General features: G+C 36.3%; 1 protein-coding gene across 4 annotated transcripts in view; it reads right to left on the bottom strand.

Moving 5' to 3' along the window:
• Positions 1-9,122: 9,122 nt before the first annotated feature.
• reps2 (RALBP1 associated Eps domain containing 2) overlaps positions 9,123-19,611 on the bottom strand; it is a 51,081-nt gene continuing 40,592 nt past the window's right edge. For 2 of the 4 annotated variants that reach the window (XM_079849965.1, XM_079849966.1), the window contains exons 16-19: positions 14,288-14,341; positions 13,957-14,090; positions 12,785-12,890; positions 9,123-9,502 (exon numbers count right to left, since the gene is read on the bottom strand). In XM_079849965.1, coding sequence (XP_079706091.1) covers positions 9,434-9,502; positions 12,785-12,890; positions 13,957-14,090; positions 14,288-14,341 — 363 coding nt within the window. In that variant the 3' untranslated portion in view covers positions 9,123-9,433. The remainder of the gene's footprint in view (positions 9,503-12,784; positions 12,891-13,956; positions 14,091-14,287; positions 14,342-19,611) is intronic. The other 2 variants (XM_079849967.1, XM_079849968.1) reach the window with 1 other exon arrangement.

The raw sequence follows: 19,611 nt of genomic DNA, 5'->3' as shown, positions 1-19,611 counted from the left end.
CAACTGGATCCGGAGCAGCCTTCCATTCATGAGGCACACAGATGTTTTCAAAGTCACTTCATGTATCGCGAAAGAGCTTAAAGAAGAGGTCTGCGACTTTTGTCATCCCTTGCTGGATAGAGAAACAGAGCATTGTTTTAAACAAAATATCAATGTTAAAAAAAAAAAAAAAAAAAAGTTATAATAAATGTGTCATTTTACTATAGTAGGCTATGTAGTAAATAATAGTATTTATTAAGATGATCAGTTTTTTTCATTTAAAGTTCATTTTAGTTCATTTAAAGTTTTAGTAATTTTGTTTGTGCTTGTCATTGTTATTATTTGTTTGTAAAATATATATCTTTTAACTTTTTTTTATTTCAGTTTTAGTAATTTTAGTAATCCAACTTGGTTGCCAAAGCACCATTTATATATATATATATATATATATATATATATATATATATATATATATATATATATATATATATATATATATATATTTAAGCTTTTAATCTATTTTATTTTATTTAAGTCTTAGGTAACCCTTTATTTTAAAGTGGCATAGTTTCACGTTACTACATATATAAATTATGCATAATTACAAGTAACTTACCTTAAACCAAACCCTAATTCTATAAGTACATGTGTTTAATTAATATTACTCAGAACTTATTTAAGTACAATGTAACTACGTCACCTTAAAATAAAGTGTAATCCAGTTTTCTTTCAATTAACGAAATTTTACAAATAAATAAAAAAATTTAATAGTTTCAGTTAAAAAGAACAACACTGGTATGAAGTCATCTGCATTTATTACATTTTAATTTGACTTAAAACACTTTAATATGATGTAAAAAAAATAGTTTTTAAACTTAATATTGTACTCTTCTTCATTGCATGTTTTCATTTAGATCAGACAGTAATTGCTGGATCCACTGCTTTAAAGTCTGGGTACATTATATGCTTTCAGCTAAATTTAAACATGATATAAACTAATGAACCAATAATATGATGCAAAAGACTGCAAAAATAGAAAAGGTATCAAAAATATCAAACCAAAACACACGGAAACCTGACCTGACGTATGAAACTTACCTAGACTTTAGACTGTTATATCCCTTCCCCATTTGACAGCTTGCCCTGGTTTCTCCTATATAGAATCGAATGGAATAGAATAGAACAGAATAGAACTTGATGCTCATTGTAAATATTAGCTTGTTTAATAACCCGCAAAACAATAACTGACCTTTTAGTGGACAAACATTCTTCTTAGCATTGTTGGTGTGAAACATCAGTAATAATGCGTTTCCACACTTCAATTCCAAGCAGGTGTGTGTGTGTGTGTGTGTGTGTGTGTGTGTGTGTGTGTGTGTGTGTGTGTGTGTGTGTGTGTGTGTGTGTGTGTGTGTGTGAGATTCCTGTGGGGACGCGTCACTGAGAGTGTCTCATTCACATTTGCTGAGTGAGGATTTCACTAAAGCCTGATGTGAACAGAAGAGCTCACGTCCCTAAAGCCCTTCCTACAGCGCCACTAACACTCGAGTACTCACACAGAACTGCCATCGCTGCAAACACACACACACACACACACACACACACACACACACACACATGCAGGGTCGTGGGTGAAAATCAGTGAAATCAGACTGATGTATTAGATGGATTATATGGTTTTCCCAGTAAACATCATGAGTTGAGGAGCCGCTGGATGAGCTCGGCTTCTTCACACACTCTTCACACACTCTTCACACACTCTTCACCCTCTAGTGGCAGAAGATCTGACAGAAGACACGTTCTGCTGGATCTGGACACACAGTAGCTCATGGTTCACAATCAGGGTGCCGGGGCCAACAAGCTTACAAATAAATGATATTCAAGTTATCTTAACTTAATTAAAATGCTAAATTTTCTTCACTACGAGCGAGAACTGAAAGCTGTCGTCTGGAATATAAGCTACAAAAACATTCTTGTTGGTCCTATTGTGCACTGTCAAACCATATTTTTTATGTTATATATATATATATAAATGTTATATATATATATATAAAATAAATATGACCCTACATTAATAAACTAAATACATCTTATATTAGTAACAGTTAAGATCAGTTCAAAATAATTGAACTGTATATTTACATGTACTATAATTAAAAAAACATTACCCTAGATTAATAAATAAAACATAATACAATATTTTATTACTAAAATAAAATATATTAATAAATTATAAGTATATTCATAAATGTACATTAACCTAGATTAATTAATAAAATATAAATACAACACAATAAATAAACCATTATAAATAAAACATAACAAATATATAAATAATACATAATAAAATACATACATACATACAGTACAACTATATATATATATATATAGGTATATTTATAAATTAACAACCTAGATAATAAATGTTGTAACAAATTATTAGTTCATGATATAATGGATTAATTAATTTAATAATCAACAATAAAATATAATATTGTATTATGAAAATAAATACATCTTATATTAATAAAATGTAAGAAGAATAAATAAATGTGAATTATAAATTAATTGAACAGTATAATTAAAAGTATATTTATAAAAACATGATCATAGATTAATAAAAAAATATAGCACAAAATATTTATTAACAATATATTAATAAATTATGAATATATTTATAAATGAACATTACCCTATTAGATTAGTAACTAAAAAATAAAACAAAATAAATATTTTATAATTTAAATTAATTCATTAATTAATAAAATAAACTAGTAACACAATTGTGAAATTATTCTAATAAAAAATAATAAATAAAACAAAATAAAAAATAAATAAAATAAATCTAAATAAATGTATACATAATTAAAAACAAATTAGTAAATGAATACATATTTACTTAAATTCATAAAACTATACAGTACAAATATATTTATAAGAATAATAAATGTTACACATTTTTGTTCATTATTAGTTCATGATAATGAATGTTTTCTTGGACAGTGACGCCAGACAGGCTGAGAACCTCTGATCAACTGCAATCAGATAATAACACTTATCAGTCAAACATGAACGACACCTGTGTGAACTTGAGGAGAACTGACTTTATACATCCACGTGAGAGAGGAAGACGAGCTAATTTTGGGTTCATGGAGAGAGTGGGAGCCTCAGTCGTTTGACCTCTGACCTCTACAATGCTAGTGTCTATGTGAGACCAGCACAGCTGCCACAAGTGAGTGTGTTTCTATATATACGTCTATTTACGTGCGCATGCGATGCTAAAACGACCGTCTCATCTGTGACTCCAACTGCTCGAGACACTAAACCCGCGAGAACAGTGATTCAGAAGCTTGCAGAAGGCAGCGTTTGACATTTTTAATTCATTATTTCTGTGAGCAAAGCAGAGAGGAACGAGCTATAGAAACTGAGAGCTGTTGTTGAACTGGATTTGAATCTGTAATCTGGCAGAATGGAGTAAAAAACCCTCACGTGACCTAAATCCGTCTGTGTTGATGCGATTGTTTGCTTTGGGGGTTGGGCGGAGATATTAAATATGAATGAGTAATTCAGGAAAAAAAAAAAGACAACTTAATGACCCTAAAAAGCATTTAGATGCTTGATTCACACTTCAAAATGTCAACATGTCGCTGCATTTTAATAGCAGAATATCAAAGCAACTGCTTTCGCATCATTTATGCTCAATGTCTTAGTGTTTAGTGCTTCATTTTCAACACTTGTTTTAGCATTTTAAACTTCTTTTCTGAATAGTTTTGCCTGAAAAGTGAGCTTTCTTTAAACGTTTTCTTATCTAATGCTATGACTTTCACACATTAGGTGTGATCTAAGTGTCCAAATACGTGTGGACTCTGTGGACGTGAGGCCCGGACGTGGTATATGTCATATGTTTTCATAAGCATGTCAGTCTCTATTGTCCTGTTGTTTGGCTTCATTCCACAGTCGATCTGCTGCGCGCGTGACGGACAGAACAATGATGCCGATATCAGACACTGTGGTCACACTCACATCCATCACACACTCAATACAAACATTTACCACTTATCTTTTCACTCAGTATTTTACATTTAAAACGCTAAAAGAAATATTTGGAGAAAAGTGTTTGGATCAATAGCTGGAATTCTGTTATTTATCTGGACTGATGCGTGATTGCTGATTCCCGTTTGGAATCTTCGCCGATGGAATTCCTGTCGTTTACAAAGTTACAAACTAATTGGAATTCGGAATCAAATCTAAAGAGATCAAATAAGAATCCACCAAGTTCCTACTGGATAAACAGACATTCTGACGGAATCAACTGGGAATTGCTGTTTATCCAGTAGGATCTTAATTGATCCTTTTAGGATTGGTTCCAAACGATAGGATTTCGACTAGCATTCCTTTAGGATCTTTTGACAAGGGGCGAATCCCTCACGGCACTAAACGCTTGTTTATTAAGTATTTTTGGCAATTTTGATGACTTTTTCTGTTAAAGATAGGATGTTCGCTCTATTTAACACTTTTTACTGTATTAATGTCCATTCTATATTATTAATCTTAACTTTTTTTATTATAATATTTTCCACGATAATTACCACAAAAATTACATGTGCACATGAAAATGTTTTAGTTAGTTAAAACTTTATTGTCCAGCTTTAGCTGAAAATTGGTCTTTGGCCTCGCTATACATACAATACACACACTTAGTTTAACTTATTTGCAGATGTTTTTAGTCAGAATCAAGACATTATAGCCTAAAACACTTTCAAATACGAAGTTCTGTCATGAAACTCTAGATGGCGCAGGCTGATTGGTCTTTAACTCAATCTGCTTATAATCACATCATTCTCTATAGACCTTATGCGCCAGAGAAACAAGGGCGCCGCCATCTTTAGAATATTGTCTTTGAACTTCCGTTTTTGCGGTCGCTCTGTATATTTTGTAATTCACTTTTGAAGTGGATTTACTTAATGTAAAGTTAATGAAAGTTATCTTGAGGACTGTAATGTTTAAAGCAGATGTCTTAACAAATGTCAGTCGACCGGGAAGATTTTAAAACGAGCCGTTCATTCATAAATACGCAAGATCGCTGTGAAAATACAGACCTGAAGTCAAAAGACAACGAGCGCGGCGCTGAAAAGGGGCGGGGCTACATAAGGTCTATAGGGCACAGCTGATTGGTTCCTGCTGTATCAGTAGCCAATGAACTCGCTGCTCAACTGATCAGCATTTGCTGTAGCAGTTGCAGTGCGCTTTCAGAAACCCTCCACCTTCCCCAGCTCCACCTGTACAGATCTGATACGGGTAATTCATGTATATTGTACAGCAGCAGCGTGTCTGTCTTACTCAACAGAAGCAGTGTGGCAGATCTATTCTGCCAAGATTAAACATAGAAATATTGTCATATCCATTACCACGGCAAAAACTCAGAGAGTTATCATGACAGAACTATACTGACGTAATGTTTTTGCAAAATACACTGTCTAAAAAAATTGCAGTTTCCTTAAGAAGAATAACCTCTGATTTGCTTCCTTGCAAATAAGGTCCACAAGTGAAATTCAGTTTACAATTAATAATAGTTACAATATACTTAAAGATCTTCACAATTTCCACAGGCTAATAACATGATTCCTGTTAGGGGCTCTGGAAGATTTAAAATCAATTATTTTAAGGTGTGTAGATTGTGGGCCTAGTAATATTTGAGTATTGATAATAACATCACAAACAGAAACTAACCTGACCAGTAGTCCACAACTCTATAGTACATATGAAATACCTCATTCATTCATTCATACGGTTGAATACCTGAAGACTCTTCATGACTACTACTTCAGTTCTTGTTTTCCGTGCCACAAATGGTGTTCTCTTGTCCATGTTGGGGGAACCTATCAATTTCCAACACAAACAATCTGAAACACATGAGATTAGGCAGTGAAACAAGCTCTCGAGACAAACAGAAGAGGGTCTTCAGAGGTCACGACCTGTTGCTCCACTCGCCATACCTGCACCATTGATTCTCTACGGTCTTCACGCTCCAGTCAGATATGAGGAAACCAGAGAGATGAACACACAGCAAAAGCGTTAATGGTTCCATACAAGTTAACTCTTTGGAAATATAGAAAACAACTTTTAGTGTTTACCTTCTGATCACCATGCAATGCTCAGTATTTTTGTCTTGTTTTCCAGTGAAAATTTCTTAAGATTCTTAAATCAAGATACGTTTACTTGAGAAGCAAAACGACATAAGTAGTCCTGTTTTCTGAGAATTTGATCAAAATAAAGTGTGAGTTCAAAACGAGAACAAATATGTGGCAATAGGCCGAGAAAAATCAAGTTCTCAGAACCCATTGACATACGTGCTATTGTATTAAGCGTAAACTCGCTTAATTTTGAGAATTTTGCATCTCAAGTAAATGTATTTTGATTTAAAAAAGTTTAGATCTTTGTATGGGAAAACAAAACAAAAATACTGGTGCAGATATTAATCTTTTGCAGTGCATTCAACATTTAATGACACTTTATGAACTTAAGAATTTCTGCTCCGATTTAAGACCTTTTTAAGGCCTTAATTTGTGAAAGGGTGAATTAAGACTTTTAAAAGTCCCAGTGAAGTGCCTTGAAACATGCAGCATTATTTAATGTGTTGAAGTAATTCCACTGAAACAGGAAGACAGGGCGGGACATATCGAACAGCTCCTCCCCCTTTTTCAAATTGCTAATAGCGCCGTGTTTATATCAGCTCAGCAAAGCCACAGTTTTCTCCTGATCTCTAACCGTTTCTCCTCCTAATCTCATCCATATCGCTTTAAAGAATTCTGTGTAGAGTTCAAATGGGTCTGATACATTTTCTGGTCTGCGAGACTCGATCATCTGATCCGCTCTGTGCTGTCGTGTCTCTGGACCGGATCTGCGGCTGATCATGTGACTTCATTCGCCCCAATGGATATTTTAAGTATATTTACATTGTCTGAATTGTTCTCTATCCCCTAGATAGTGCACTATGTGCCTTTCACCATGAAGAAAATAGTAAATGTGTGAACAAGTGAGTGACTAATTTCAGCCGCAGCTTCAGTGTCTAATTATAATATAGGGGGCGGAGCTTCAGATTCTAGAAAGCATTTGATTGGACAGAAAGTGCAGAGTGATGTCATCAAAATCACTGATCCATATTGGTGGAAGAGAGACTGTAAGTTTTGAACGCTTATATCTTCTAAATGCGAATTTTGTCATTGTTTTGGAGCACACTAGCTTATAGATAACAGTAAGGCTAACATATTCATACTAAAAGACAAAAAAACTTCAATTTTGATTTCATGGGGACTTTAAGACCTTTTTAAGACCCACTCTGTTATATATTCACCATGAACAAATTAAAACAGATTCTACAAATGTGCAAGGCAAAACACACCACATCTGTCATATTCTCACATAATTCCACAGGTTTATTGACACACTCATAGACAGAACATTCCCACTCCTGCACCAGAACACAGTGTATTAGAGATTTGTTCGGTATCAAAAACACACAACGTGGCAAACAACAAGCTTGCAAAGTCAGTATTTCTTTTCTTTTTTTTTTGCATAGAAAAGTATTTAGCACACTTTTGAACAAAAACATGTAATTTTTTTTTTTTTTTTGCAGTCACTGGTTTTTATTTGATGCAGTTTTTTAAACAATCAACTTTTTTTTTTTCTTTTTTTTTTTTTCATAATTACTGTTATTACCCCCCAAAATAATTGTATGCTAGTAAGAAATACTTAAGAAATGACTAAAAATTGGAAATAATAGTTAAGGATATGGCAAGCCATAAAAGGAAATGTAAAAGAAAAAGAAAAATGGACATTTTGATGAATGTTTTTTTGTAATACATTACAAGCACAATCACTGGATCGTCCTCACTGATCTGAGGTTAACGTGGCATTCAACACGTACGTCTACATATTCTAACATTCCTGTCCTGTACTGTCAAACTACTCACATACAACATGCCGGCAGAACTAGTCGTGTAAAAATAAATGTTCATCTTCATGCATGAACACATACAGTCTTTAGGACACATCCATCTTTGCAAACTCTTTGTCCCAGCGCACAAATTAATGATTATTCTACATTCATCTACATTATCATCAATGTTCTGCATAGGAAAATCACACAACATCTGTCAAGGGTCATATTAAACCCCAAAACCAAAAGCAAAAATAAAGAAAAATGACAGAAATTGTGAAAGAATATGTTTCTTAAAGAAAATCAAGCTTGATTTATTTTTTTTATTTTTTTTTGTATTCTGATGTACTTTTCACAATAATTAAACAGATTTCCATCCCCAAATTATTATTCATAATTCCTGTAATGTAATATATATAGTGCTGTCAGATCGATTAATTGCTACTAATCACATCTAACATAAAAGTTTGCGTTTACATAATATTGTGTGTGTGTGTGTGTGTGTGTGTGTGTGTGTGTGTGTGTGTGTGTGTGTGTGTGTATGTATGTATGTATGTATGTATGTATGTATATATATATATATATATATATATATATATATATATATATATATATATGTGTGTGTGTGTGTGTGTGTGTGTGTGTGTACTGTATATATATATATATATATATATATATATATATATATATATATATAATGTAAGCATAAACTTTTATGTTAGATGTGATTAGTCTAACTAGTCATCTAGATTCTAGATGATCAGGTCATTATTTGTTGTGCTTACTTTAATGATTAAAATGTACTTTTTGTCATGAAAAAAAATCTTTACAGGCTATACTTTATCCATAAGTCCATATAAATTATAATATTAGTTGTAATAATTAACTAATCATTATTATATTATTAGTTATTTTATTCTTCTGCTCTTGGAGTGAAATGTGACTTGTTTTCATGAGATTCACCCTTATAAGCTTATTCTTGGTGGAACAGGATCCGCTTCAAACATATTCACGTTTATTGAAATTATGGTAACAGAAAATACAAAAAAAAAAAAAAAAGTGATTTAAATCATAATCCGACATAATGGTGCAGTAATTGGATAAAACATTAGAAAATCAGATCCATTGCATAAACCATAAATTGATTACCAATTTCCTGGAATGAAGTTGAATCCTGAAGCTTTTCATTGGTCTGCATAACTAACAGTTAGTCGTGTTGGCATGATTCTGCTGAGTAAAAACAGGCAGGAACATACAAACACAAACCCAAAACCAAAAAAAACATAGATCGTTTTTTGACAGAACGAACTTCCTAGAATTCTTGGCGCTCTCCTGTGGAGGTAAAATCCTCTTCCTGTGGTTCTGACACAGTGTTTGTGGCGTCTTAAAAGTGTTTGGTCACTTAAAGTAAGTATCCTGTCACGTGACTGAATTATAGCTCAGAGTGTCAGACAGAACCCAGAGTCCAGCGCACGCACGAGAAGGACAGAGAGCGAGAGAAAGCGAGTGTGTGTCGGGTCAGGTTGACGCCACGGGCCGCAGCAAATCCAGCTGGGATTCCAGAGTGACTCGCTCCCGATGCACAACCTTACGGAGAGAGAGAGGAGAGAAAGGGAACACAGAGGTGAACTAAAAGTGCTCTGATTATTTGAGATAAGCTAAGCCGGCTCGATCAAATTAAACTCAATTTCATTTCAACATTTCCTTCAGGCCTGTACACTGTAAAAAAATTCTAACCTCCCCAACTCAAAATTTTCTAGTGACTGGTCACAACGACATTTTTCAATTGGCCCAAGTGAAATTCTGTAAAATTAATTTAATCAATTGTTGCAATAGTCTGTTAAAGCTACACTGTGTACATTTTTAAGTTGATTCTTCACAAAAAACACTTTGTTCTTTCAAAATGATATGTGCTCATTAATGTGTAATTACTTCTACCAACTAATCAAGTATTCTCGTAAGCGTAGAATCTGCCATTTAGAATACATACGAGCGAGTCCATGTTGCGCCTCCATCTTGAAAATACATTAGCCAAAGAGGGACATACCTGGAAATTCAAGCTTCGCCTTTCGCGTTTTTACACTCAGTGGCACCGTGACGAATGCGAGGAGGAGATTACTCGCGACTGCCGGCAGATTTGAAATAATACGGCCACCGTAGGAGTTAAAACGCCCTCGGAATGGGAGGGGCTAGAAAGTAATATTCAGTTGGTAGTCATAAACAATTTCACCGCTAGATGGGAGAAAATCCTACACAGTGTAGCTTTAACATTGGCTCAATGAGAAATAATACGTTGAACCAATTGAAAAATTTAGATGTGACCAGTCACTAGAAAATTTTGAACTATAAAATTCACTAGAGGTCAAATTTTGAACCTTGGGTAGATTAGAATTTTTTTTACAGTGTATGATATAAAATAAAATAAATAAATAAAAAGCACTATTGTGACCTGAAGCCTAAAGTAAGTGATCTGATATAGATTTATCAAATCCAAATTCCCTAAAGCTTGTATGGAAAAAATAACTTGAATTTACATAATTTGAGTGGTTGCTAACCTTATATGAGCAATAGTACCAGTGATGCTTGACTAAGCACTAACAAGCTGATCCTCAATTGACAAATGTTGGGGAGCACACAGGCATTTGTCACATCAGGAATGCCACTGCTAGACAAAGTGACCCGAGGTCATGACCTTCAGATGACATCAAACTGAAAGGATGAAAGCAACTGGTCTGACACTCACAGACACGTTTATTTCGACCTGTCTTCATTTGTCATTAAAGTCACGAATATCACATATCTTCAAGAACAATACAGACACACACTGTCAAACAGCCTTCAATTCATGTCATCTGACACCCATCAGGAACATCTTCTCAAATATCTGCACAGGTCTGACTGCTTTTGATTCAGTGTATCTGATCCCCCATATATTGTCCCAGACTTCATGCATTTCCACCATGAAATGTATAGGCACTTCTGGATATTTCCCTGTGCATGCTCATTTCTCCTCTTTTTACATTTATAGTACCTTTGCCATCATCTACTGCTCACTTAAACTTAATCTTTAAAACACTTATAATTTAATAACATTGTTACATGTATCAATTCCAGCGTGAGTCCTCATGCTTTGGAAGTGCAGCAAAGAGGATTTGCTTTCGCAGAAAACGAACCAAACTCTTCCAGTCTCAGCTACAACTACTGTGTTTGAGGGTCAAAGTAGATGTCGTTCGCCGGCAGCCAATGAAGACCATAGACTGGCATTAAGCAAATTTGTTACATTGTTACTTGGGTATGAAGTATTGACCGGTGTGTGGTACTCTCAACATAACTCGTGGTTATGAGTAACTCACGTTCCCACGAGTTTATATGTTGTGGCCACGATAAAACTAAGTGAACCGAACATGTCCCCTCCCGGTCACCGTAGTAATGCCACAACATGTAAGTAACTGTGTTAATTCTAATGCCTGATCTGTGATCAGTGATTTCTGATATGTAATGATTCATGTACAGTCAGAGGTGTCAGTAAATTAAACCAGTGACTAAACGGTCAACTTCACATTGCTTCTCCTAGTAGGATGAAAATAATCTGTTATTTAAACTGTGATTAATTATATATAGAAAGCGATCAAAGAACGCTCCCTTTGCAGTCGCTGGAGCTGTCAATCAAACAGCACAAGTTTATCTGTGACTCTAGCCAAAACTCCCGTTATAATCAATGAATCTCTTATTTACATTGTGTTTGCACTGTTAGTTATGATGAAATCATTCGTTAGTGTGCAGAAATCGAGTTGCAATGATGCTCAACATGTCTATGATCAGCTACAATGCTCATCACTGCAACATTTTATGCCACGATCTGCATTTAATGCTATAGATCTAAATGTAATGCTATAATCAACACTTTTCTCGATTATTAATCACAGCAGTGGGCAATTACACTGAAGTCTCACACAGACACGACCCTTAAACAGAGCGTTCAAATCAGAGGTCAAGGTCAGAGTAGGAAAAATGCCTTTTATTTCTAAATTATGATCATTTTGATGCAAAAATTATACTAACATTATAAGTGCACCACAGGAAACATTATAAAACAATGCAGTTCATGACCCCTTTGAAATTATTTGAATTAAATTTAAAATCTACTTTAAAAAATTTGTTTTCAATTTATATTATACAAATTAAATAAATCAAATAAATAAAATTGGAAACAAAAGCAAACACTTTCTAATGTGAGATTCATAGCATAGCGTGCGGTGGTCTTCAGGTTAACCCAGAATGCAGTGCAACCTGATCTGCACATGAGCATTTATGAGCGTCTTTCACTTTTCATTTCCCTCACTTTCTTTCACTCTCTCTTTCTGCTCTCAGTCAGTGGTAAAATGCATTTCCAAGCACACACACACACACACACACACACACACAGCTGCTGCAGGATGAACTATTTTAAAGAAGACAACTGCTTGAGGCCGAGTCTAAGCTTGCATTTTCAGAAAGCCAGACTGTGTGTGTGTGTTCATTGAGCGGATCACTGAATAAATTGAGGACTGCAACTCTAAACCATCTTCAGTCACTCAATAACTCTTGAAGGTAACACAAGCCGTCAATGTGTGTATATATAAAAGCGACATGCGCTCGATACGAGACTAGAGATATGTGATCGGTCTGGGTAGGGGTGTCGGAAATAGTACGTGCCGCCCAACCGGAAAACTAACCTAAAAGCAGACAGCTTCAATCTTCAGATCCTATCATATGAGACTGCTAACGTCTTCAGCATCACTGGCCGGCGTTTCTTTATTAATGCTTCTTGGAATAAGCATGTGTAAGAACTATTCCTGTACAGTATGTGTGTGGATATGGCGGACACACCTTTAGCTGTTGCTGTAGTTCACTGTTGAGACGTGTCAGGACTGCGTTGGTTTCTCGGTTCTTCCTGATGGCCATCTGGATCTCTCTCTTCTGCTTGGGTGGAGGCCTGGAACACAACACAATAATCATGAGCGCTGTCTGCACGTGTGGATGAGCTTTTAATGATGTGCCATTCAGGATCCCACTTGTTTAGCGTTTATAAATCACTGATACATGCTGTTTGTTCCCTGATGTGTTCTGTAAGAGGGGTTTTTATTGATAGATTAATTTTAGGATTTATATTTAATATTGTATACGTATATAAATTATTACATAATTTATATTACTATTATTATTATTGTAGTTTCTAATGTACATTTTGTATACATATTATTACAATAACATATAGCTTAAAGATAAAAAATAAGTACATTAGAAAAAAATACAATAATAATAATAATATCATATAGTTATTGTAAACACTGCCATTCACATTAAATATTTTCTATTATATATTTAATATATTTTGTTATTATTGTATTTTTATTTAGTCTCATTTACATTTTATAAGTAACCTTTAAGCTATAATATATTATTGTCAATAGTTATTGTAAACATTGCCATTGTGTTATATTTAATATTGTATATTCTGTATTTAATAATTTTTTTTACATTTAACAAATTTTTGTCTTCTTTTTCACATTTATATACTTGCAATTTTCTTTTTAAAAGTAATCTTTAAGCTAAAATGTTATTATTGTTATTGTAAACTCTGCCATTACTGTACATTTAATACATTATATTATATTATTTAATGAATATATGAATATGAATATGAAGAACTGATAAGAATGTAAATGTTTACCTTGAAATGCAATGTAAGTTGCTTTGGATAAAAGCGTCTGATAAATGTAAATGTAAAATGTAATATATTATTATTATTATTATTATTATTATATTTCTTCTAATTTACATATTCGCTTAATTTTTTTATTTATTTCTATAAGTAATCTTTCATCTATGTTATTGTAAACATTGCCATTCTTGTATATTTACTATTTAATATATTTGATATTATTATTATCACATTTTTCTATTTTTTTTAAATATGTAATCTTTGAGGTATGATATGCTGTTGTAAACATTGCCATTGTTTAGATAAATGAAAATGAATAAAATAAAGATATACGGACCTCTGTGTAGATTTGGTCAGTGTGGCAGCAGAGTAGGGCGTGGTCAAGGGGGGCGTGGCACTCAGGCTTTCTGGGTGGAGCTTTCTTCGGACTGGCTTCTGAGGGGCGTGGCCTTGTTGCACCACTGTGGAATCCTGGGAAGTGGTTTAAATGTTTCAGGTAGACTTTGAGAGAAACTTCCCATATCGGTAAACTATCATCAAACAAGCCCAAAACATCAGTACACTGAAGAGCAGTAAAGATGCATTATGTTCATGGTCTGAGCATCTGTGAGAGATGGAGCACTATTTAAGGGTCTCAGATGAGGCGTTGGAAAGGGGTCAGTTCTTACCGATTTGGGTGCCAGGTCTTCTGTGCTGAGAGCTCCTGTCACGATGGTCTCCTGCTGTCAGAGATGAGTTTGAGATCAGGAGGCTGAATTCCCAAAGCAATTTGTAACATTAACCAAGACAACAGGACATTTATGAGGATCTGTTATCATGCTGGGCTTCATTAATTCCTTATTTTTCATTCATACTACTGTTCAAAAGGATCGGCGAGATTCTTTCAGGTCTTCTATGCATTTATGCATGTTTATTTTACACATGCATGCAATTAAATTTGAAATTTTAAGCTTAAATGAAGAGAAGAGTAAGATAGATGAAAGTTAATTTATCCACATATACAAAAGACTTCCTTAAAGTGCCCCCATGATACTTTTTCGAATATTACTATTCATGCAGAGTGTATTACAGCTGTTTGTGAATGTAAAAGGTCTGCAAAGTTTCAAAGATCAAAGTGCATATAAATGGAGTAAGTGTCTCCTAAAAGAGAGAACCGATTCTGAACTGCTGAAACGAGTTGTCAGTAATTACATGCTCTTAATTCCTGTTTCATACCCAAGTAACAATGTAACAAATTTGCATAATGCCAGTCTATGGTCTTCATCTACTTTGACCCTCAAACATTGTAGTTGTAGCGGAGACTGGAAGAGTTTGGTTCGTGTGTCGAAATGTTGAGAAGACGCTGTTTTCTGCGAAAGCAAATCCTCTTTGCTGCACTTCCAAAGCATGAGGACTCGTGCTGGAATTGATACGGTAAAACCGACGCCATCATTACTGTTCGTATCACTGTGTATCAAGTGCGGAGGAAAATTTGGTAGTGGGCGTTTGGTTTCCGACCAACTGAACAATCAGAGCAGAGTAGACCAATCACAACAGCCTGGGCCGTCTGACCAATCAGAGCAGAGTAGACCAATCACAACAGCCTGGGCCGTCTGACCAATCAGAGCAGAGTAGACCAATCACAACAGCCTGGGCCGTCTGACCAATCAGAGCAGAGTAGACCAAACACAACAGCCTGGGCCGTCTGACCAATCAGAGCAGAGTTGACCTAACACGACAGCCTGGGCCGTCTGACCAATCAGAGCAGAGTAGACCAAACACGACAGCCTGGGCCGTCTGACCAATCAGAGCAGAGTAGACCAAACACAACAGCCTGGGCCGTCTGAACAATCAGAGCAGAGTAGACCAATCACAACAGCCTGAGCCGTCTGACCAATCAGAGCAGAGTAGACCAATCACAACATCCTGAGCCGTCTGACCAATCAGAGCAGAGTAGACCAAACACAACAGCCTGAGCCGTCTGACCAATCAGAGCAGAGTAGACCAAACACAACAGCCTGGGCCGTCTGACCAATCAGAGCAGAGTAGACCAATCACAAAAGCCTGGGCCGTCTGACCAATCAGAGCAGAGTAGACCAAACACAACAGCCTGGGCCGTCTGACCAATCAGAGCAGAGTAGACCAATCACGACAGCCTGGGCCGTCTGACCAATCAGAGCAGAGTAGACCAATCACGACAGCCTGGGCCGTCTGACCAATCAGAGCAGAGTAGACCAATCACAACAGCCTGGGCCGTCTGACCAATCAGAACAGAGTAGACCAAACACAACATCCTGAGCCGTCTGACCAATCAGAGCAGAGTAGACCAAACACAACAGCCTGGGCCGTCTGAACAATCAGAGCAGAGTAGACCAATCACAACAGCCTGAGCCGTCTGACCAATCAGAGCAGAGTAGACCAATCACAACATCCTGAGCCGTCTGACCAATCAGAGCAGAGTAGACCAAACACAACAGCCTGAGCCGTCTGACCAATCAGAGCAGAGTAGACCAAACACAACAGCCTGGGCCGTCTGACCAATCAGAGCAGAGTAGACCAATCACTAAAGCCTGGGCCGTCTGACCAATCAGAGCAGAGTAGACCAAACACAACAGCCTGGGCCGTCTGACCAATCAGAGCAGAGTAGACCAATCACGACAGCCTGGGCCGTCTGACCAATCAGAGCAGAGTAGACCAATCACGACAGCCTGGGCCGTCTGACCAATCAGAGCAGAGTAGACCAATCACAACAGCCTGGGCCGTCTGACCAATCAGAACAGAGTAGACCAAACACGACAGCCTGGGCCGTCTGACCAATCAGAGCAGAGTAGACCAATCACAACAGCCTGGGCCGTCTGACCAATCAGAGCAGAGTAGACCAAACACAACAGCCTGGGCCGTCTGACCAATCAGAGCAGAGTAGACCAATCACAACAGCCTGGGCCGTCTGACCAATCAGAGCAGAGTAGACCAATCACAACAGCCTGGGCCGTCTGACCAATCAGAGCAGAGTAGACCAAACACAACAGCCTGGGCCGTCTGACCAATCAGAGCAGAGTTGCTCTCAGAAAGGAGGGGTTTAGAAAGACTGAATCCTTGATCAAACCGATTTGACCTTGGATGCATGATTTGACCTTGGATGCATGTAAACCTATTGTAGGAGACTCCAAAACAAAATTAGGAACCTTTAAAATATAACAGTGGCATACTAGTCTGCATTTTCCTTTAGTCCTCTTTCCAAAAGCTGCAATTTCCGAGTCTCTCACACAGAGGATGTGGGCAAAGAAAAAGTCGAGGCGTAGAAGCGAAGGCCGCATTAAATTCTTCCCTCGCTCTTTAAAGTGAATTACACAACTCTCCCTCAACGCTGGCTCAGGATACGACATCGTGTGCGTTCATGGATCACTGAGGGCGTAACATCAATCCCGACATTCTCAGTAAAGACTCTCTGGCTTACAACACTTACACTGCTGTATTTCACACAAATATGACTACTGTTTATTTAATCATGCGTGACTGGAACGTCCATATTTCCACGCTATCGTACTCTGTCAGTGTAGTGTAAACATTCAATCACTTCGTAAAAAATGCAATACGTTGGCTAAAAAGCCCCCGCCGCACAGGACTGTGGTCGTTGTGGCACGGGGAATCTGTTCTTTATGGCACAATGAAAAGTAATAGCAGAAACAGGCCAATTGCAAGGCTGTAAATTTGTCTGAAAAGTCATAAATGATGTGATTTGCTGCGACAGGAGTTATTTCACCCAGCTACCCTCGGGACAAAACACAAGAGTTATGACCGCAATACAGCCACGTGAAGGTAACGGTGCCCATCGCCACCTATAAACCTCAGAATGACCATTACATGGGCACAGGAGTGTTAAATAAAAACAAGTGTTCCTACAAATAGTACAAAGACTTGGAAAAAGGTGACCGAGCCGAACACCTGCCCAGTATAACCTGCTGTGTGAGAGGAACATGGGTTAGTTGGATAGGGTCAAATAATCTAAACCGGTCAGTTAAAGCTGTTTAGCACATGGAAACAGTCATCTGCATTAACAACAGCGCCACCTGTTGTTTGTATGAGGTAATGAGCTGTGAATTCATGCCACATAGTAATATTACACAAAATATAAAGGAATAAGCACACAGAATGAATTATATTTACCAGAGGATAGCAAAGTTCAAAGAAATAAAGAGAGAGAGAGAGAGAGAGAGAGAGAAAAAAGCTTCTTTTATACATGCAGCTTTATTTTGCACTGTTTTTATGTTTTTTTATAATTAATCAATTGTTTTTTTATAAAATATTGAAATAAATATATAACTTTTAGGAGACATGATTCATAATTGATTTGGATAGAGTTTGCTAAGCTAATGACGCAATACTCCAAAAAGCATAAAAATACAAAAGCACAGACAAATTAAAACCAATTTCAAAAACAACTAGTTTCAAAAAATACTTTATTTAAAATTAAATTAAAATACTAATATAATTAAAGGTGCCCTAGAATGTGAAATTGAATTTATCTTGGCATAGTTAAATAACAAGAGTTCAGTACATGGACATGACATACAGTGAGTCTCAAACACCATAGTTTTCCCTTTCTTATTTAAATCTCGTTTTTGAAAAACACCCCTGAAAAACAGGCGAATCTCCACATAACACCGACTGTGACGCAACAGTTGGGATCATTAATATGTACGCCTCTACAAATTTGCATATGCCAGCCCATGCTCAATGCCAGGCGGAACTGCGCAGCCGAATCATCAGAAGTTCTGCAGGTGAAGAAACAAGCAGGAGGAGGATCATAGGGAAAATGGCAGATCTATCTATAATCTATCTATAATCTGATACCGCTACAGTTTAATTCGAAGTTGTTAGTTGCTCTGTCCATTTCACCACGGACTGTTTTTCTAACCTGGAACAATATCAAGCAGCCAGGCTTCTCTCGGCGTCTCAAACGGACGAAGGGGGCAATTTCAACTAACGTTATATTCCCGCAAGCGGTAAGTAGTGATTTTATTAACAATAATTTACACTGTGTTATCTAGATCCAGCGCGATATTGTTTTTTCCTCGAGAGACATCGTGGCTTGCAAACGAGCGAACGATGGCAGTTGCTCAGTGTTTGGATGTACAAATGAACACAAAAATATTTTTTTAGTTCCTTCATCCGAGCCTCTGGAGAACCAGTGGGTTATGTGAATTTCTGATGTGTAATTGTTCAAGTTCAGACAGATAATCTTTCTCTCAAAGTCGTTCAACACTGTTTATGCATCAGTAAATCGCGTTGAAGTGATAAGATCTTCATTCACGCGATCAACAGGCTGTCATCTGCTCAATGCTGGAATAGATCTAAATACTTAAAAAACTTCTCATGATTCGTTAATCCCGATAGCTGTAATGGTAAAAACGTATAAAAGCTGTAATAGTAAAAGTTTTCCAGATAGCTCTACATGTAATGCCAGATATTTCATATGCAAGCATGTCAGCCAATCACAGCAGAGGGCAACAACACTGAAGTCTCACAGCAGACACGCCCCTTCAAACAGTGTTCAATCCAGGGAATGAAATCAGGCTAGGAAATATGCCTTTTATTTCTAAATTATAACAAATTTTGATCTAAAAAACATACTAACATTATAAGGGCACCCCAGGAAACATTATAAAATAATAAAATAATCCATTCTACGGCACCTTTAATAATATAATAAAATAATAATATTTATATTATTATATAATATAATATAACAAAATAAAATAATAATATTGCTATTGTTCTCTCCAAATCTTAATTTTATTTTTCTGAAAAGACAGAGAGCCGGAAATTTACGTCAATGGAAAGAGTTAAGACAGTTTCGGGTGACTCGACGACGAATGCTAGACTAAGACACTCTTCTCCTCTCAATCTTTAAAGTGTTTCTTGAGTAAAGAAACCCCTGCATTTATTCAAAGAAAACACAGTTCTTTATTTACTCTTGCATTGCAAACAAGCAGAGACGGCCCGAACTGTG

The sequence above is a fragment of the Squalius cephalus genome, assembly GCF_949319135.1.
Source record: "Squalius cephalus genome assembly, chromosome: 18".
Classification (NCBI taxonomy): Eukaryota; Metazoa; Chordata; class Actinopteri; order Cypriniformes; family Leuciscidae; genus Squalius; species Squalius cephalus.
The sequence above is the reverse complement of the archived record's forward strand: the minus strand, read 5'-3'. Positions and strand labels throughout refer to the sequence as shown.